Source organism: Tinamus guttatus, unplaced genomic scaffold (assembly GCF_059628265.1).
Source record: "Tinamus guttatus ecotype Peru unplaced genomic scaffold, ASM5962826v1 Tinamus_guttatus_pri_ptg000112l, whole genome shotgun sequence".
NCBI lineage: Eukaryota > Metazoa > Chordata > Aves > Tinamiformes > Tinamidae > Tinamus > Tinamus guttatus.
Window position 1 is genome coordinate 1341366 of NW_028288646.1, and position 21376 is coordinate 1362741.

At 43.9% G+C, this 21376-nt stretch overlaps 2 protein-coding genes across 3 annotated transcripts in view; one reads left to right on the top strand and one right to left on the bottom strand.

Annotated features, from left to right (window-relative positions):
- GTF2F2 (general transcription factor IIF subunit 2) overlaps positions 1-21376 on the bottom strand; it is an 82887-nt gene that overhangs the window by 37786 nt on the left and 23725 nt on the right. For both annotated transcript variants that reach the window (XM_088521037.1, XM_088521036.1), the window contains one exon: positions 10338-10419. In XM_088521037.1, coding sequence (XP_088377163.1) covers positions 10338-10419 — 82 coding nt within the window. The remainder of the gene's footprint in view (positions 1-10337; positions 10420-21376) is intronic.
- Positions 18841-19639, top strand: KCTD4 (potassium channel tetramerization domain containing 4). The gene has a single exon (XM_010215118.2). The coding sequence runs from the start codon at positions 18841-18843 to the stop codon at positions 19612-19614; it is 774 nt and encodes a 257-aa protein (XP_010213420.1). The 3' UTR covers positions 19615-19639.

The following is a 21376-nucleotide window of genomic DNA, read 5'->3' on the forward strand; positions in this document are numbered from 1 at the left end:
AACCAGAGCTACCAGAGTTACAAGTGGTTCTGCACAAAGACAGGAGTCCATCTGCATCTACAGTCTCACAAAGTCAGAGCCATAAGTTACTGATAAAAATGCAGCCTGTAAAACCCCAAACTTCTCTGTGTCTGTTAATGGGAGATCTGTACTCGGAGGCTGAGAACTGAACACGGTCCAAGCGCAGAAGGAGCAGAGGAGAGCTCATTGCTGAGCTGTTTCTTTTCCTAATTCCCAACTCCTCCTTCTTTGATCTTCCCCTTTGGCAAGCTCTCCGCCAGCACTCGAGCACATACACACAATCTGAGGGAACAGCAGGGCAGTAATTCAAACTTGTACTGCATGCTGCAGGGTACAGTTCCTCCTAATTCTGACACCAGCACTGAGAAAGGGCTTAGCTGGGTATTTCTGCAGAAATAACAAAGCATTCACAAACCCAGTGTGGACATTTCATGGGCACCAACTTCGGCCACAACCAGCAAAGGACTCTATTCACACCTCTCTGTTGCTGCCTGAGAGTGTCTGTGAGCAGAAAGGCAGTCCTGTACCTGTTAACCCCTGCCCAGTCTTTCTGCACCTGCAGCAGAGGAATGAATTCTACAAAAAAAAAAAAAACAGCCAGGATGGCTGTACTATATTAAGAAAGCTGGGAGTTTGATCTCTCTGCCATAAATTTGTAAAATAACACCCAAGTTGTCATTAATACCTCATTTGTGTCAAATGCAGTATTGCACTGCTTTGTACTGCGAATTTACAGCCCCTTTTTCTCCTTTTGGTTATCAAGTGCTGTGGGAGAGAGTTTGGAGGAACACCTGTTTCCCACCGGGTATAATGTACAGGCTACACTGCTTCCTGCCCCTGAAAGGTATCTGTGACATGTCTTTATATTTAAATGAAGGCTTAGAAAATACAAAGAGATCGAAAACCATCATTTTTATAGAACTGTTAAATTTGTGCCTGTACACGAATGTATATAAGAAACATATTCTCAACTATAACCCCTTCTATTTTTATTTTGCCGTCTTCAAGCTGTGGAAAGTAACATCCTGAAGAGAAGCTTTTTCTGAAAAATAATACTAAAAAGGATTTGCACTCGATTTTGCAATCCAGAGAAAACCTCTGAGATTTTAAAGTTCACTTACAACTCAGGTACAATTTGCTGACCTCTAATACTGACAGCCTTGTTTTCACTGTCCAGAAAATTCAGGAGGTTGAAATTGGAAGGATGTTACATATATACGGAGATACATATATATATATGGATATATGCAAACATCCATTTGCACGCAAACAAAAGCAACTTACTACTCCATCCTTTTTATAGTGTTCATTTGAATTCAACTCCTAAGCCATTAAAAAAAAATCCAGAAAATATATACATACACACACAAAAAAAGCCAGGCACTGGCACGGGCAAGTGTCTCTCAATATTCTCTCCTTCAGAAAATGTTTCAGGATCATGGCCGAGACCGAGCTGATAGCTGCAGTGCTTCAGTATCTTGCATGGATCCCGGCACATCTAGAGAATGAAAGATTCCCCTTTAAAATGTACTGCTGAGACTGATTTTTAAAGCTGGGATCTTTTCCCTTTAGAGAGCCGACGAGGAGCAGCAGATATCCCCGTGAGCTTCCCCAAATGAAGAGCTGCCCCCGTGCATTTCTAGGAGCTGAGACACCACTGGGACTTTGCCCCTGCTTCAGAAATTAAATCACTCAATGCTCAAAAGGAATAACCTGTGTGACAGGCACTGAGGCTCTATAGATAGATATTATTTCACAAAACAATAGTAATAGTAATAATAGGAATAATTTTTTAAAAATCAGGAATAGAGGAAGGGTGGCCTGTCATTTATGAACTTCATAGAATCATAGAATGCTTAAGGTTGGAAGGGACCTCTAGAGATCATCTAGTCCAACCCCCCTGCACACGCAGGGTCACCTAGAACACGTGGCACAGGGTGGCGTCCAGGTGGGTTTGGAAGATCTCCAGAGAAGGAGACTCCACAGCCTCTCTGGGCAGCCTGTTCCAGGGCTCTGTCACCCTCACTGTTAAAAAATTTTTCCTTAAGTTCCTGTGGAACTTTTGGTGTTTCAGTTTGTGGCCATTACCTCTAGTTCTGTCAGTGGCCACCACTGAAAAGAGACCAGCACCATCCTCCTCACTGCCTCCCTTGAGGTACTTATAGACACTGATCAGGTCCCCTCTCAGCCTTCTCTTCTCCAGGCTGAACAGGCCCAGCTCTCTCAGCCTCTCCTCATAGGGCAGATGTTCCAGGCCCCTGATCATCCTTGTAGCCCTGCGCTGGACTCTCTCCAGCAACTCCACATCCCTCTTGTACTGTGGAGCCCAGAACTGGACACAATACTTGTTCTGAACTTGGCTACAGCCATGCTATATGCTATATGCTGGAAATACACACACCTAGTCACACTTCAGACAACTCAAAGGTCTCCTTTGAACACCAAGGATTTCAGAAATATTTAGATAATCCAGGGAATCACTACCCAACCAGCTGGGCTTGTCCCCTGGTCATTCTCTGATTCTGCATGGCACAACTTTTAACACTCAATGACATTATACAATTTTGGGAGCGACTTGGCAGCCGGATAGCTGTCGGCCGATACGGGTCTGCCCATCTCTCACAAACCACCAATACCATCCATAGCATGTGGACAAAGCTGCTTACAAATAGAAGCTGTGCTGTGGTGGTGACACCCTGCACACTGGGTAACTTAGAGCGAGCGGGTCTGGCGGTGGCCGAAGCGGCTCCGCAGCACGCAGAGCCCCTCAGCACAGCCAGAGCAGCCAGCACGGTGGCTGGAGAAGAAAAACCCCCACGAGCTCTTCTTTGCAATGGGAAGAGGAAGGTCTACCTCTACCCAAACCATGTCACTGATGTGGAGGTGGCCTTGTATCTACCAACTAGCACCCCAGCTCCCCTGACAGGGTCAAGCGTGACGGGAAGCAGAAAGAACCGAGGGTTACAGTGGCTGCCAACAGGGACAAGCCATGACAGCTACACCTGCATCCTCCTCCAGAGGTTTCCACCCCAGGGAATTAGAATATGACCTCCAGATGTTTCAGTAGAAGATGAAATGAATGAATCATGCTCTTCATACGCTGCTGCTGAAGTCATGGGACCAGGAAGGGTGTCCCTAAGTGATGAGCCCAGTCCGTACTAAACAAGCACCGGTTTGAACCCTGGAAGGAACTTTGCCCAAAGACGCATCTTTGTGTGGTAGGGCTGGTACCAGAAAGGCCCTGGTACAGCTCACCTGCACTGTGCAACTCCGGAGACTTCGGTTCTAAGGGCAGGTACCCAGAACTGCCACGAGTGAGGATTTATCTATTTTTATTTCTTTGGAAAAAAAAATGGCTATGACTGGAGCCTGAAGAGACTGCCTATTTTTAACCTCCTACCTTTCAGTAGAGAAAAATGGAGAAACGGATGTTTCTTAGGCTAATTAGCACAACGGCAAACTAGATATCAGATACCTTCACATGTGCAATGCCTCTGAGAGCAGAGGAATGGGAGCAGCACGACCAGTAGAACAGAAATACTGTCTTTTGAAGTATTGGCCAACGAGATGGGGACTCTTGGATTAAAACTGTTGACTTCCTTCCCCAGGAAGGACACAGTCACATAATATTTTCCATAAATCCTTAACTAGGACAACGGGTAACCATGCGCCTGTCCAAGATGCACAGACAGCAGTTGGTGTGACCACCACTCAGGAGCACAACAGCCTCCAGAGGAGAAAACCATCTCTGTGCTATTTGTCCTCCAGAAGAGCAAGGCAGGGAGGGAGGGAGCAGGATGATTCTGGGAGAAACAAATTTCAGTTCTATAAATATATTTTCTCTTATCACAGGATTCCCATTCTGGAGAAACGCAGGTTTGTGCCTCTCACCTGGAAATAATGATATTTAAAGACAGAAAGGTGGCAAATTTCATGCTGTATCATAACAGACACTTTTAAGGTAAAACTAAAAGGGAAGGGCAGGTTATTCAGCAGGAAGCCTGTTTCTCTCATGCTGTCTCCACGCGTTTTCAAGAAGCTTTCAAGAGAAAGGAAACTCAGAGGCAACAATTTATACGTGCAAAACCTAAGAGTATCAGTTTTTCACACTTAATATGATCCATATGCTCGGAAGTATATAGTAAAACAAGGGAAAATTGTTTTTTGTTGTTTGTTTGGGTTTTTTTCCCTTAAAGCAGCCTTTATATGCTTGGCTACTTATAGCTAAAGACACCACGGGAACAAAAGGAGATGTTAATCTTAACCCTTAACCGCAGTTATAAGAAATACAGGATAAACATCTGCTCAATTGCAAATAGCAGCTTATTCATTCTCTATTAGCATTATTATAATGGCCAGAAGCAGTGACCAAAACTAGAACCTTGTTCCCCTCCCTTACTCTATTCCAAAAAATGTGCTATATGGAAGGAGAAACGCAAATGCTGGCCCACATACTACTTTGCTGTTCAGTTGCTCACAAATAAAACGGTATTTGCTTCATTTATATAAACAGATGGAGGCCTGGGAATTTAATGGAGATGTAGAATCTCAACATTAACCCTTACGAACATGGTTGTTATATTATTCTCTGTAAACTGTAGGTTATACTCTGGAAAAATTTAGAAAGGAAATATCTACAACACATGGGAAAATATTTTTTGTACTCCTTGACAAGTCAGTTTAAACCTAGGTAACCTAGTTACTTAAACCCTATCAAATGGCTTTTTATATTATGCTGAAATTTATTTCAAGACAAAGAAATTGATCTTTGATACCTGAAAATCATGGTTGCGCTGAATGACAGCAGATGCAATCTCAGCTGAACATAAAAACAGCCTCCCACTTCAAATGAACTGAGCAGCATTTGTGCAGCATTTTGTGGAAAAACGCAAAAATATAATCACATATTATTATTTTGGAAGAGAAATCATAGTCAGCTGAGCATATTTACGGAAATACGTAAGTAGTGGCAAGACGGTCAAAATATTCATTTTCTTTTGCTAGTAGGGGGCATTTGGAAAAAAACAGCATAATGTTCATTTTCACCAATATACTGAAGTGTCAGTCAGTCAATACTCTCAGTGTATTTTAGAGAATAGGAGCAACCACTGCAAACAGCCTACACCAAATAAGCTTCACGCACCTGCCCTAGACCATCAAATGTCAGGACTTCTACTGGCCTAATTAATATGATTATAAACAAATGTGACTTTGTAAAACGTGGAACTTCATTAATTATTCTAGAGCAGTTTACTACCCAAGTCTATCATGTTTATTTATTCCACCAGCTTTTTCTAAGGGCTTTTAGCAAATTCTCTGTAGAAAACTCTGACAGAAAAAGCAAGAACACACACCAATTTCCTCTGCCTTGTTATGAGCTGTTGTGATGGCAAATACCATTTTCACTAATGATACCTGAAGAGGTATTTTTAAGTAACTTGGGAAAATTAAAGCAGAGTATCAGCCTTAGTCTGGTAAAGATTACAAATATCCAACCTGTCAGATCTTCTAGAAGTCAGCTCCTCTAGGCCTTTGAAATCCTGAAATTTCTCTTTTTTTTTGGTGATGTATGAGCATAGTATGGGAGGGTTTGGTAAATTAGATTACATTTATTTGAGGCAAATTCTCCTCAAATCCATTTCTAAAGCATCAAACACTGCATCCATCGATCTATCAATCTAAAGGACTTAAACTATCAGCTAGAGTCAGAGCTTTGCAGAAGACTTTCCCAGGGATTTTGTTTTAAACTTTTCCTCCAAATGAATTGCAGTTTGAGAACATGTGACACTCGGTGTGCTCAAATTATTTTTGAAGAAGAGACTGCCCAAACAAATGTGTCTCTGAGGAAAGGGAGAAACAGAAGTAAAGAGAATGAGGAAAGGAGGATCAGAAAAGAATGGGCAAGGAGGAGGTTTAGCTACAGTCAGAGGCAAAAGACAGAGGGGGTGAAGCTGAGAGGACCTGCCCAGAAATAGAAACAGGTAATAAGGCCGAGGGGATGAGAGACGGGTCCATGCCAGTCCCCTGTCTTCTCTCTTTAGGGCAAAACAAAAGCCCTTCAGGAATACCAGCATCTTTTTCTCAAGTGGTCTGATGGGACCCTGAGGGGGGTTTGAAGGGGTCCTCTGCTTCTGAGCCCCCTCCTGCCCAGTGCACAAGAGCACCTTGGAGGACCTCCCTCTTCAGGGGGTCCTCAACTCCGAGGGGATTGAGCACCAGGACCAGGAGATGAAGGTGATGGAAATGAAAGTCTCCGAAAATTCAGGGACACATTTTGCCTCCTCGTGGTGGAAAGCCAACAGAGAAAGGGAGAAGATGCTGTATTTTGGAAGAGCCCCTCAGGGTGGATGTGCAGCCTGCTTGAAGGAAGCCAGGTAAGTCAACCTACATAGGTGAGCAGCACGGTGAGGGCACGAGACCACTGCCAAACACAGCATGGGCTCTGTAACCTATAAACCACACACGCAACCCAATCTGTGACACACACCTTCTTCTTATGTGCTGTGGGATGGGGCAAGAAGGGAAGTATCAGCCAGAAAGAGTATCTTCTGTGACCACCACACAGGAAAGTCCGCCACAACCCAGGACACAGGTTCTGTCGGTTTTTTCCACCACAAATTCAAAATATTTTTAAGCAGTGTCATGAAACCCACTCCCACCATGACCAAGAAGACAGAGATTGGGAGAGGTGCCTGGAAATCACATCCTAATTTTCACCTAGCTGCAGTAACGTCACCAGCAGTGACCATAAATGTGTAACTAACCATTAAAGTGTTACAAACAACAAATTTGTCCTTAATAAAAACAATTCCAGGAAATTCAACAATGTGAAGACTCACTCATGCAGGACTGCAGCTGCTCCATGACATTTGTTCCCCCTCGAGGATTTCAAGTTCAGCAAGATGAAAACCAAAATAATAAAAACAACACCCTGCCAACAACAAAAACTTCAAAGTGGAAAGTACTCCAGGAAGGTAGCTGGCCACACACTTGCTCTACCTGTGCGACTCGCTGTCCCTAGACACATTCTTTGTTACCTCTGCTTTGTTCTGGCTATCAGCTGTCCACACAGAATCACAGAATGGCTGACGTTGGAAGGAACCTCTAGAGATCATCTAGTCCAACCCCCCTGCTCCAGCAGGGACAACTAGAGCACGTGGCACAGGGTGGCATCCAAGCGGGTTTGGAAGATCTCCAGAGAAGGAGACTCCACAGCCTCTCTGGGCAGCCTGTTCCAGGGCTCTGCCACCCTCACAGGAAAGAAGTTCTTCCTCATATGGAGATGGAACTTCCTGTGTTTCAATTCGCACTTATTAGCCCTTGTCCTGTCACTGGCCACCACTGAGAAGAGTTTGGCCCCATCCCGCCTACAGTCATGCCTCAGGTACTTGAACATGTTGATAATCTCCTCGCAGCCTTCTCTTCTCCAGACTAAACAGGCCCAGCTCGCTTAGTCTTTCCTCCTACGACAAATGCTCCAGTCTCTTAATGATCTTCTTGGCTCTCTGCTAGACCCTCTCTAGAAGCTCCAAGTCCCCCTTGTCCTGGGGAGCCCAGAACTGCACCCAATACTCCAGGTGCGGCCTCACCAGAGCTGAGCAGAGGGGCAGGATCCCCTCCCTCCACCTGCTGGCAACGCTCCTCCTCATGCAGGCCAGGATCCCATTGGCCTTCTTGGCCACGAGGGCACATTGCTGCCTCATGGTTAACTTGTCAGCCAGGACTCCCAAATCCCTCTCCGCGGATCTGCTTTCCAGCAGCTCGACTCCTAATCTGTCCTGGTGCCTGGGGTTATTCCTCCCCAGGTGCAGGACCCTGCACTTGTCTTTGTTGAGAGTCATGTGGTTCCTCTCTGCCCAACTCTCCATCCTCTCTCCACCTTCCCCATAATCCCACGTTAAGGCTGCTCCTTGGGGAGAAAACCCTACAACCTGCTCCATCTGACATGGCTTTCACCCATAGGCACACACCATCTAATTCCATGCCTTTCTTAGCCACACATAGGCCCACGTAGCACATTTATCTCCCATCCAACTGCTGGCATGATGAGACCATCCCTCTGCTTGCTCATGGGAACAGGAAAATCCAACACAGCGCCGCACCAAGATCTCCACCCACTCCTTGCCCTGGGCCACGTACGCAGCCAGGTACAGGGAATCCGTATGTGCATTTAATACTAGGGAGGCATGTAATTCCTTGTAGTTACTGCCAGCTTCCAGGGAAAAAAAATGAGCACAGTTACTGGAGTGTGCGGCTTAACTTCATTTTCTAGATCTTCAAAGTCTGAGGCAACTGCATTTGTTATTTAATTTTATTTCCTTCCTGAACTCAATTTACTATTATAGCACTTAAAGCCTACACAACAGATTCGCTGTTTTATCAATATTATCAATTCCACCCTTGGAGCATTTCTGTTGTGTAAAGCACAATAGTAAATAAAAAAATGAACTAAAAAGATTTTACATAAAGCCTTTCTATAACTTATGCAGCTTATCTCCAATGTTTTTGCTTATTTTTAAGCACAAACAGACCCTGCAGCACACTGACAGGGGGAGAGCGCCAAGGGAGTGAAGAGAAAAGTTCGATTCTGCTACTCAAACACCAGGAACATTATTTGAGCACTCACCAAATCCTCGGAGGCTGTGATGGCTAGATGTGCTAAATCTCATGCTGATTTCCAGCAGATGAGGAGCTTTTTGTTTGTTTGGGATTTTTTTTTGACTTGACAGTCAAAGATCAAAAGTCCCTACCAAGAGAAGAAGTTAAAATCTAAGCACATACACGACGTGACAGTGCTTCTAAAGCACAGAAGAAAAAACCAGCACTGCTGTCAGTTTTCGGCTCCCCAGCGCTTCCTAACGCAGACCCTGCTTTCATGTCCATATCCCGGTGTGCTCCTCCAGGGGTTCCACCTGACACCACGACGTTCAAGAGGGGCTGCATGTGTCTGTGCATGACAGAGAGCGCTGACAAATTTAAAGTCTGAGTAGACATGCATTAAAATTGGCTCTCCTGTTTTCACCTCCTGCTGCAGCGAAGCCCCGGGAAGCTCCTTGGATCAATTAATCCAAGAAAGCACTCGGATCAGGCAGCTCGTGGTTAAAACAATTACGAACTAAACACACTCTACACACTGTATTCATATATATTTAAATTTGTCAGATTGAAATGACTTCTGTTCTTGTAACATCGCGGTTGGTTCATACTCCATTTCACACTGATGACAAAAATCATGAGAGCAATTATGAAACACAGATTGAAATGAGTTCATTGTACATGAGCAAATATATGGCACTCATTTGCCAGCAGCTATAGCGTAAAGCCTGAAAACTGAATAAACACTATAAAAATATTAGAACAGTTAAAACACAGAGCAGCTTAATAAAATATAAGATATCATAAGCATGGTATAGAAGATAGATCAGGAATTGTGAAAAATCACTTTGCCTTTTCTGCATTTTTCTGGGGAACCAAACACTAGGCTACGTGGCTCGTGATTCCCTTTCTGAAATTTCCTGCCTTGCATTTCGCTATTTACAACAAAGTCATAATGTAAGAGGGTGATTTAATTAAAACAAACATGCTTTTAATGCATAAGTATGTATTTAACATAGTGCACAGCTAAACTCCAAAGCTCATTAATAGAGAGCATCACTAAGTTAATTATCCATACAACACATTAACCACATGTTGGCGTGTGAATGCATCCTTAGGCGCATTGGATGAAATCTTCCAAATATACTAAATGATACTGTTTAATTTATGTTCAGTGGTTTCCACATCCCTTCTGACAATTTCACAAACTCCCTTTTTCAGCAATCCTCCCATTTAGATTTAAGACATTTCTTTAAACTCTTTCCTGTTTTGGCCATTTTAAATGTATTTTCTGAGGGCCTCTTTATCTAGCATGTTGCAATATTTCCTTAAATGTTTAGCAGAACTAAATTTGAGCAATCTGCACAGACACCTATACAAAAATATCTGTCTTACCAAGGCTAAAATAAAACTTTAAGCTCTCTGTAAATTCTGCTTTAATCACACTGGAAGCAGATATGAACAGATGCAATGTGTGCTCCAGCAAGTTACACACCTGATGGAAACTCTCTCTCCTGTCAGTACCAAGGGCAGGTCTAACTCTCCCTCCAGCCTTCACTCCTTCCTTCTGCTAATTCTACCCCAAAAGGATGAACAGTTCCAATCCTATACAAATCCTACATAATACCATGATAATACCAAAGTCATTTCTCCCCAGCAAGATAATAATAAAACCATCAGAATAAGACTCCACATACCCATTCATAATAGAACAGTCCTACCTTTTCAGTTTCATATAATTCTCACTAGCTGCAGGTCTGCACTCAGCCCGTTGTACCACTATTCCTTCGAGGGCAAGTTTGTCTAGAATGGAAAACAAAGCAATACGGCGCATTAAAATAAAATTCATCAACAAAGTCAGCATTTGAATTATTTTTCTCTAATGAAGAGTTTATCAAACATAATGTAAGTTCTCAAATCTCTGCTACTTTGATACTGAAGAGGAGAAGCAGAAAGAAAACACCTGCAGAGGTGGCATCTCCTACGCATCCTCATTTTGCCATCAGATGTTTTACATGTTAGGAATTAATCATAAAGACTAATTTTTAATAATAAGCTAGGAGCCGCGTAGTCCTCCCTTTTTAGTGTTGCATTCTGCTTACCTAGGAACTGTTTTCTAGAAATGTACATTGAATACACCCCATATCTTTGAAAAATAATCTGTAAAGGGCACCCAATCAGGGTACCCAACATCACTGGAAGATAAAATGAGAGCAAGTTTTATTTCTACCCTGTCTGACTTTCGTCAGAAAATATGGTAACCCATTTTTAGTTGTAAAACAATAAAAAATATTCTTCACCAAAGGAGTGTAAAGCAATAAAATAATAACACATATGGTAACACCAGGGAGAAAAAAAATCTTGCAGTTGCTAATCTAGAAGTTGGCCTGCGTAAGAAATTTTAGTTAACACAGTTCCCTGTGCATCCACCTCTGTAACAGCCTCTTTGCAATCTGCTGTCAGCACCTTTTTGCCTAAAGCAACATTGCCTGCCAGAGCAGTGCAACAGCAGCAGCCTCCACTGTAATGCAGGAAAAGCCTAAAAACCAAAGCAGCCTTACATGGAAAACACGCAAAAGTGACCTTGGCTACGCTCCAAGGTCTTTCTCCTGTATGAGTGGGTCGATTCAACGTCCTCCTTGGGGCGCAGACAGCACGGTATGTCCAAACTAAACAGCCCTACAACAGCCCTGGGCAACACAAACGGAGGAGTTTCCCAACGCCAGTGAACTGATTAACTCTTACTACTAAAAATGTCCTTCCGAAAGAATCCCACCTTGCTGCTGGTGTAGGGGACAGCACTGCCAGCTGGCACAGAGGATAATAGAAAACCCGGAAAACTGAGGCAAGCAACCCAGCTCCTTCCATGGGAGAGGATTTTTCCCCGGATTTTTCCAGTGCTTTGCAGACTGAAATCTTATTACATCCACAAATCTAAGACTGCTCTCTTTAAATAATGCAAACAACAACATTTTGTCATCAGGTATTTAAAAATGATTTCACTGGATGTGTTTTGGTTTAGAAATTAACTAATTGCTTTATGGGAAAAACGACATTCTCTTTCTGGCAGTTTTGAACATATCAAAGCAAAACTTTATGAATATACTTCTGCTTTTACAGATTCATAATGATTTAAAGCTGTAAGACAGAACTTAGCCTGCTTGCCTGACCTCCTATGTAGTGCAGAAAATTAAATTTATCCTCTTCTGTGAAAAACCTAATAACTTACCTGTGACTAGGATGGTATTAACATCAGCGTTTAAATTCTAATGTGAATTTGTCTCCAGCTTCTAGGAGTTAGTTCATCCTTCTGTACAGCATTAAAGAGCCTTTTAATACCTGGTATTTTCGCCCTGTGAAAGTACCTATACATTGTAATAATCAGGTCACTTCTCAATCTTCTTTACAATAAATGAAGTAGTTCAAGCTCATGCATTATCTCACCATAAGGCATTTTATACCAAACTTGAATCAGTTTTGTGGTTCTTATACGCACCTTGTTCAACATTTAAATGGTATTTTAAGAACAGAGGCTCCATAAAGTAGATGTAATACTCCTGTAGTAGTCTTATCATAGTGTATAGAAAGGCATAATAATCATACAAAGATAAAATAACAGCTATAGGAGAAGAGTTTTTACATCCAGTTTGGCTTTTATCTCAGCTCCCTTTAACCATCTCAAGGTTATTCAGCAAATTCTCTGAATTCAACAGGGAAAGGAAGGAAGGGAGATGCTGAGGAGACAGCTCTTCAGGATTCAGTGAGTTGCCCTGTGCTGGTGGGTTTTTTCCCCTCCACCGACCGTGCTTCATGTTTAGATGGCAAAAACTGGGTTATCATCAATTCCTCTCTAAAATCAAGCTCAGCGCCTTGGTGAAGCCGACTCTCCACGATGTCCCCCACACACCTATTTGGAGCCCTTTCCACACCATCCATTCTACAGATGTGCATATACCTTTTTCTAGGTATGTAAGTGCCTCTGGCTTGGCGAAAAAGCTTTTTATTTAGGCAGATTCTGTGCACTAAGTGATCCAGGTCACCCTGTAACACTCCTGTCAAAGTTACTCACCGTCTGGCCAGGCGTTCGTGTCAATCATGACACATTTTTATGAGCAGTGACTCTATCTCGCTGCTGGCCCTCTTGCTAATCCTGGAGGAAGCCCTTCAAACTGCTCCTTGCAGATGACTTCCCACTGATAATTACTTTCCAGGAACTGTCAGCCAGGTCCTCAATGCATTCTGTGCTGGCTGATTTTTATTTTAACATAAATCAGAACATCACAAGATCGTGAACTACCATGACATACGAAATGCTAACAGACTGCAACCATGCTGTTCCTTTACCAGGCAAATTTCTCAAAAATAATTAAAATGTTTAATCTTTACCTTAAGTCACATTTGCTAATAGAAATTACATATATGTATATGTAATTTATATTATACATAAATATGTAATGTATATATAAATGTGTCTGTGTGTGTGTGCGTGTGTATTATTTCCTTTCCTATCTCTTGAACTTCATGCCAATTTTTCCATTAGTTTATACAGTAGGTGTATTAGGCTAACTAGCCTATACTCACCTAAGCCATCCATCCTGCTACTCTCTGAAGGCTGATGCGCTGTGAGCTGCAGATTTTGAAAATTATTCCTAAGTTTTAAGGATCAACATCTGTAACCAGCTATCACCTACACCGTTCTCTTAGGAAATTCAGTAACAGTTCTTTCAACCTTTCAGTTAAACATGTTTATCCCTAGTAACACCTTATGACTTACTTCACACCTGTAGTAATACCCTTTTTAAATCACCAACGCTCTGGTCTTCTTGCGTTTAATATTCCGTTACTTCACCAGCGGTTTCAGTGTACAAGGCTGTCCACAGCCTCGGAGATCCTGATGTTCCAGCTAACCTCTCAAAACTTAGCCACTGTCCAGAAGCCCAGGTTCATGTCCCACTTCTCCCGGCCCCTTTTGGGGATTTTAAGACACCCAGAGAGTCTATCAGAACAAACCTATTCTGGCTGGGGCAAACCTATTGCACTAAGCATCCAAATGCAATACTGTAATAGAGGAGACAGCATTTTTCATTGCCTTCACAGCCTAATTAGTCTTCGTTCACCAAAATCATGTATCTATCTATTAACTTCAAGAACCTTTTCACCTGTTGCAGGGGCAGGGCTCCAAAAAAGACATCCCAAATGCTACACATCTGTCTGGATACATGGCCTTTCCACACTCACATTAGTCTCAAACTAAAACGATGAATAAGGCATGGAAGCAGCACCTCCCCAGTAAAACACCTACCTAAAATAAAGCAGGTGGAAACACACAGATGAACAGGCTTGAGTAGGAAAGCTCGAAACATCCAACGATTACAAGAGAAAACAGAGAGACGTTTCCCAGAGCTTCTCAGGCTCTGAACGGTCATTATGTGAGGGGAAGATGCAAGAACAGCTTTGGAGAGACTGGTCTCCACAATCCATGGCTGCATCATAGAATCATAGAATGCTCAAGGTTGGAAGGGACCTCTAGAGCTCATCTAGTCCAACCCCCCTGCACACACAGGGTCACCTAGAGCACGTGGCACAGGACTGCGTCCAAGCGGGTTTTGAAGATCTCCAGAGTAGGAGACTCTGGGCAGCCTGTTCCAGGGCTCTGTCACCCTCACTGTTAAAAAATTTTTCCTTAAGTTCCTGTGGAACTTCTGGTACTTCAGTTTGTAGCCATTACTCTAGTTCTGTCAGTGGCCACCAGGGAAAAGAGGCCAGCACCATCCTCCTCACTGCCTCCCTTGAGGTACTTATAGACACTGATCAGGTCCCCTCTCAGCCTTCTCTTCTCCAGGCTGAACAGGCCCAGCTCCCTCAGCCTCTCCTCATAGGGCAGATGTTCCAGGCCCCTGATCATCCTTGTGGCCCTGCGCTGGACTCTCTCCAGCAGCTCCACATCCCTCTTGTACTGTGGAGCCCAGTCCACTGCTGCCACATGGGCGCTCGCCCCTACATCCCTCCGGGCCGCCCTGTCAGGGCACCGAGGCACCGACCCTGCCAGATGAGGGACATGCGCTGCGCCGCCACCCGCGCCGCCTCCTGCTGACAAACCCCGCCACACGCGCGGAGGGGGCTCAAACGCCAGCGCCATTTTCGCACCGCCACGGGGGGCTGGGCGGCACATGTTACTGAGGGAAAGAAAACGAGGGAGAGAAGGACAGAGATTGTCTAGATTTTCATGTGTTAATTTTCTAGTCTGACTGCACCTCGCTCTAATTTACAGCCACTGAGTCTTGTCAGACCTTTGGCTGCGAAGCTGCAGAGCCTGCTGTAAAAGCTTTCAGCCCATCCAGGCACTTAGGAACTCTCTCCCTTTATCAGCCTAATAAATCATGTTTTCTTCCATTAGGCCTATGTTTTCCAGCTTCTTAACCATTCTCATGGCTCTGAGGAGGTCCACTTTACCAATGCCTCCCGTGAAACGCAGGTCTTACGGTGCGTGGGGCAGGACCCACAGCCTGTGGCCCCCGCCTGTCACGAGAGCCGACGGACGCATGGGATGGAAGAGACGGAGACCCACCTCGGAGGCTGCCATTCCCAGCAGCAGGAAAACGTGGCCAGGAGAGGGTCCCCCAAGGCCCCCCACTATCCCTTGCCCTGGCTGCTGCCCAGGCTCCGGCTGGATGGGGCATCCCCACGGCACCATCTCCTGCCTCATTCACTACATCTTTCCTCTGAACCATCTCCAAACTCTGCCGGTAACCACGTACTTCTTCACTGGCCACAAATAAATAAAAATACAGCAAAGGGCCGAATCACAGCAGCACCTCAGTGCTAATTCTCTGCTTACATCCTCTAGAGCGAGACCTAGCAGATTGCTTTTCCATTGAGCTAAATGAAAGGGAAACTAACACAGTCCAGTACGGTCTAATTCAAAATGACAAACAGGGCCTGTTCACAGATTTATCAGAAAAAAGAACGAATTTCCTCCTTTGATGATCAAATTCATAATATAAGAAAAAAAATATTTCAAATTGAGCCAATCCATTTTCCCTACACCCACCTTGGCAGTTGTTATTATATTACTCTCCCTTAATTTTTAGTTGACCGACCTCCAAGTCAGATTTTTTATTATTTTATATATATTGTCCCTTTTCATTTCAAATACTTGGGTCATCCACTTTACCTTTTAAATACTGGCACAGTGTTTGCTTTTTCAATCTTGCAGAACTGTAATGCCCCAAAATTACTGGAAAAAAAACAGCAGTAACTGTTGATAGAGCTTCTTGGATAGTTCTTCTAAACCTTTTGAATGAGAATTTTTCAGACTTGTTCATTCAAAAATCTTTCATTTTAATTAGTGTGTAGGGCTTGCTTTCAATGGCTGTTAATCAACATCCCTGAGTTATTACCGGAATGAGAACGTCTATGCTACTACTGCTGTGAACCAGAAATTACTTAGCGGTTTAACTGTCCAATGACCTGGCCAATTTTCGGTGTTACAATATTAAATGACTTGCAAATTACTTAGATAACTTATCTAAACATGAGCATAGCTTCTGAATACCCGTCAGGAATTCTACACCTCTTTCAGCTGTAGCTGGCCCTGCTTCCAGAGCAGCAGCTTCAGGAGGACAACGGAGGCGGGAGATGATCCAGAAGCAAGTTAGAAAGGCAGGACAAGGGATCTTTCCTGTTGTCTCTGTAGGAGGTTTGCTTTCCTGTGCAGGGCTCTACTTCCACTACCAGGGCACACGACTGCTCAAAAGTGCCTAGGCTCAACTCCAAGAAATATATACACACTTTTACCAAAACGGACTTTTGGGCAATCAGAGGAAGGGCAGAAAGACAGAGAATGCTCATTCGGGTCTCCCAGGCACAGCAACGCCTGCAGAAACTGAAATAACTCTTCCCTCACTAGAACTAGATGCACCCAAGTACCGCATATATCAAGATGTGTTTATGAAGAATGAGGATTTTTCGAAAAGCTCTCTGTAGCATAGCAAAGAAAGGGGAAAAAAATTCACAAAGACGTTGACAAGTTTAATTTTTTTCCCAAGGATGACTGTCAGCTTCAGGGAAGTAAAGTTGCAGGGGCTTGAAGTGTGGAGATTTCACAAATCTACATTTTTCAAGTCTCAAAGGTTTAAACGCAAATGTTCTGCATCTTCACACAGCACATTTGCTGCATCAAATAAGCATTGAATTTTTTAGCATACGAATAACTTAAATGATTTTGCATGATCTTTAAAAAAATACTTGTTCACGAAATCGGAAAATTTCAACTGGAAGTGTTAGAATATTCAGAAGAAAACGAGTATGTGAAACTAAATGAGTAGATTTAATTCTGAACTGCTGTTCTGTAACTGCTATCTTGCAGTTACAGATAGCTTGCCATGAAAGATTGTAAAATCTCATATCCTTTACTAACCCCAGCTTTCCTTGGAAATCCCTAACTACCTTTGCCAGAACTTTCCCAGCTCATCCTCAAAAACTTTTCATCACGCAAGATCAAAGTGCCATAAAATCCCTTCTCGCAGGGTTTAACAGCCACTAACATGGATCAGCATTGTAGCTATATGCAATCTAAGCATATTGATTTTAAAAAATAAGTAAATTTGAAAAGAAGCCTCCTGTAATCACACACACACAAAAGAAAAATCAACCACATTTAAAACTCTTCAGCTCTTTCATTTTCTTGATCATATACTCAATAACAGTGAAAGGAGTTAATTTTGAAAAGGCCAAAATGTTTTAAAGTTAGAAAATGATAGGAACCTCTTTGAGCGAAGTGATGCTAAATAGAGTGATAGCATCAAAGAGTTAAAATTAAAACCATGACTAATTCCTGATAAATCAAATCTAATGAATAAGATATGCTTAAGATATCACATACGGCAGCAGAAAAAATAGTGTACCTGTGCTGGGGAGGGAGAATAGCAAATCAAAGAAAAAAAAGTGCCTTTATTCTACTAGATTCAGCTAACAAGTAATAGAATATTAGAGTAATGACCAGTACTATTAATAACAATTAGTCTCAAAGGGAGCTGCATGAAGCAAATCTTGACGGAGAGAGCAGAAGAATTTACAGAGGAACAACCCTGTTGTTGCTAACCAGCCAAAGCAAGAGGCATCTACCTGCAGCGTGAGGACTGCATCTCGCCAGGAAAAAAACACGGCACATCCTTCCGAGGCCCCGGAGCAGGTGAGCGGGAACGGGGAAAGACCCGTGGCTTTTAAAAGGCCACGGGAAGGGGCCTGGCATCCCGGCTGCACGGGATTCCAGCTGGATTCCAGCCCGCTGTGCCCGCGGCCCCCCCGGCTGCGCTGCAGTGTCCCTGCTCCGCGGAGGCAGCGCAGGCAGAAGCGTCGGCGCCGCAGGGCAACGCGGCGGTTGCTCCCCCAGGATGGAATAGCCGGGGCTGGGTCACTTCGGCATCATCACCCACGGCCACAGCAGAGAGCTCTCTGCTCTGAACGGGTTTGAACTTGGCACGGGAACAAGCAATCTCGCCCTGCCCGGCGCGGCTGCAGGATTTGCACTGGCAGGGATGTTTCCTCAGCTGCAACTGGGCGCTTTCACCACAGGTTTTTATCTAGGGGGACCAACACGTCCTCCCCAGCATCGCCGGTGAAGTCACTTCTGGGGAAGCATCACGCACACGTGTTCAGCAAAGGGGGAATACATGCACACGTCCTGTAAATGACACCTTTTGGCACAAAAAAGAGCAGTTTGCGCCTGCTATATAAATCAGGTACAATCATCAGCATACACACAAAAAGAAAATCTGAAAAGATGCTCTGCGAAAATTAAAATCTTCCAAACCAAGCCACCCCTTTAACACCATGAACATGAAACAGGATGGACGAGTTGACACTAGGCATTTTAAAGCATTAAGCACACGGTTCCGTTCACAACGGCATCGCTCGTCTCTGTGAGGACCTGGAAACCGACGCAAACCTGCCAGGCCGGAGAGGGAGATTTTGTGCCGTTCTTCCCTCACAGGGTTAAATGCAAATCCTCCCTCGCAGCCACGCTCCTGATGCCGGCTGCATCCACCGGAGACGCCACCCACCGCCGAGCGGAGCGGAGCGGAGCGCGCGCCGGGCAGCGCTTCCACGCCAGAGCTGCAGAGAGGCACCTCGCGGGAAGGAAAATAACACACAAATCTCTTCCCGAGCCTCGGCGAGCCCAGCGAGAGAGGCGTCTTCTATTTCTCCTCCTTGGCGTCGATAATGGATCGAAAAACAAACAGAAGGGAAAAGGAATATGAAGAGAAGCACAGCAACTCGGAGGGCTGTGATGCAGACAAGGACTATAAGACGTCTCTGATCACTCTGAACGTCGGGGGCTATCTGTACATCACACAGAAGCAAACGCTGACCAAGTATCCAGATTCTTTTCTCGAAGGCGTGATAAACGGGAAAATTATGTGCCCGCTGGATACAGATGGGCATTTTTTCATAGACAGAGATGGACTTCTTTTCAGGCACATCCTCAACTTCCTACGAAATGGAGAACTTCTGCTGCCAGAGGGGTTTCGAGAAAACCAACTTCTGGCACAAGAGGCAGAGTTTTTCCAGCTGAAAGTACTATCAGATGCTGTGAAATCCAGATGGGAGAAGGAACAGCTAGCATGCAGGGAGACGACTTTCCTGGAAATCACCGACAGCCACGACCGTTCACAGGGTCTCAGGATCTTTTGTAATGCTCCGGATTTCATAGCCAAAATAAAATCTAGAATAGTTTTGGTGTCCAAGAGCAGGCTGGACGGATTTCCAGAGGAGTTTGCAGTATCTTCAAACATTATCCAATTCAAATACTTCATAAAGTCGGAGAACGGCACACGGCTCGTCCTGAAGGAGGACAACACCTTCGTCTGCACCCTGGAAACTCTCAAGTTTGAGGCTATAATGATGGCTTTAAAATGCGGATTTCGGCTGCTGACCAGCCTGGACTGCTCCAAAGGGTCGATCGTTCACAGCGACGCGCTGCATTTCATCAAGTAACTCCCGAGGCCAAGGAAAAGCAGGAGGCCCCCGGGGCCCGTGCGAGCGAGGCGAGGCGGCGGGACGCACGCCCCCCGGCACCCGCCCCCGGGCCGCCGCGGCTCCGCGCGCCTGAACTCAACACAACCGGCCTGCTGAACGCCGAAAGCGCAGCCTGAACGTTGCTTCGTGCTGTTTGCGATACGTGTTTTCCTCCCGCTGCCTTCCGGCCGGAGCGCCTGCCTCGATTCCTGCGTACTGGTATGCCTAACGTGCACACACCTAACTGCGCTGCTCAACGGCGGCGAGAGCATTTTCATATCGTATGCAAGCTTAAATATGTTCTGCTCATAACGAATTCAGAATGGATTTTAACTGGAATAAATGATCTTGAATGTTCTTTAGTGTTTATGCTAATCTATTGTGCTGGATTTGCAACACCATGAGATTGCAAGAAGGTTTCGAATTAATCAACTTGAATTTAAAGTTAATTAATCAACTTGATTTGATTTAATTCTCAAATTAATCACCTTGATTTTTTAAGACATGATTTATCAGCTCACTTAGTTGAAACCAAGTCTGCAGCTGTATTACTGAATGCCTAACCATTTCTAAATACACCTAAAATAGCAAAATAATGCTGAGGGGGGAATTAGTTCCATTAGTGGAACCGAGTTGAAACTGCATGTTAATTTCTCTAGTTTTTCTTGTATATGTATATGCATTTTATATAAAACGGCTGAGAACAACGTTGGGCATAAAGTTTCATGTAACAGGTTTCCAGGAATGACATCCCGCAGTGCTCCAGTCGCTATTTCCCACTAGTGAGTTTTGATCACAGAGGCAGGCAACTAGCACAGCCCTCACTTTGCACAAAGGTTTGGTTTAAAAGCAAGCAGAACTAGCAGCTTTCAATAGATCACCTGCTGCCAATTAAGATGCATCAGTGTAAGTAGCAGGATAAATAGCTTCTTCCTCCTCATCTTCCTGACATATCCAGCCATTTCACTTGCATTTTAATCAAGTGTTAACATATTCTACGGAACAACCCTAACTAATGTAGCTATAAATATTACAAACCAGGCATTCAGCAAAGGTAGACAGAAAAAAAATATCATAAAAGCTAAAAGGAAGCTTCACCAGTTCTTTCCGAGTTCAGGTTTTGTTTGTTATTGGATCCAAAGTTCAATTACAGCTCAAATGAACACCAAATTCAAGCAAAATGCTATTAAAGGCAGAAAAGCGCCTACCAAGAGATTTCTCAACTTTCTTAAAATGTTAACTTCCTACATAGGGAGAAAGTACTAAGAATGTCAAAATAAAATGCAGCCCTAGCCACGCTAGAAGTGACAACTGAGGAAAACAGCTAACATAAGCAGGCTGAGAACAGTTTTGTCTTGGAACGAGACCTTTGTTTTTTAGGAAAGAACAAACACATTTTTAGTAGTGACCAGGAACACAAACCCAGCGCCCACTAATCCTTCATCGTGGATCTGTACTCACCTGTAGCATGCACTGACTGTTGTTAAGCAGGTCCCTTGCCAGAGATGATTTTACAAAGACAGACAGACTCTAGATCTCCAGACCAGGCAGTAGTAACATGAAAATAAGATTTTATCAAATGGGAAAATCCAACATCTCTAAAACACGGCTTCAAAATTAACACATTGACTTAAAACCATGAACTTTTACATCCACACTCCAAGTTACAGCCTGAAGGATCATAAACCATGTAGTTTTAAATGGAACTTCTCCAAGCTAAACTATTCAAAAAACAGATCAC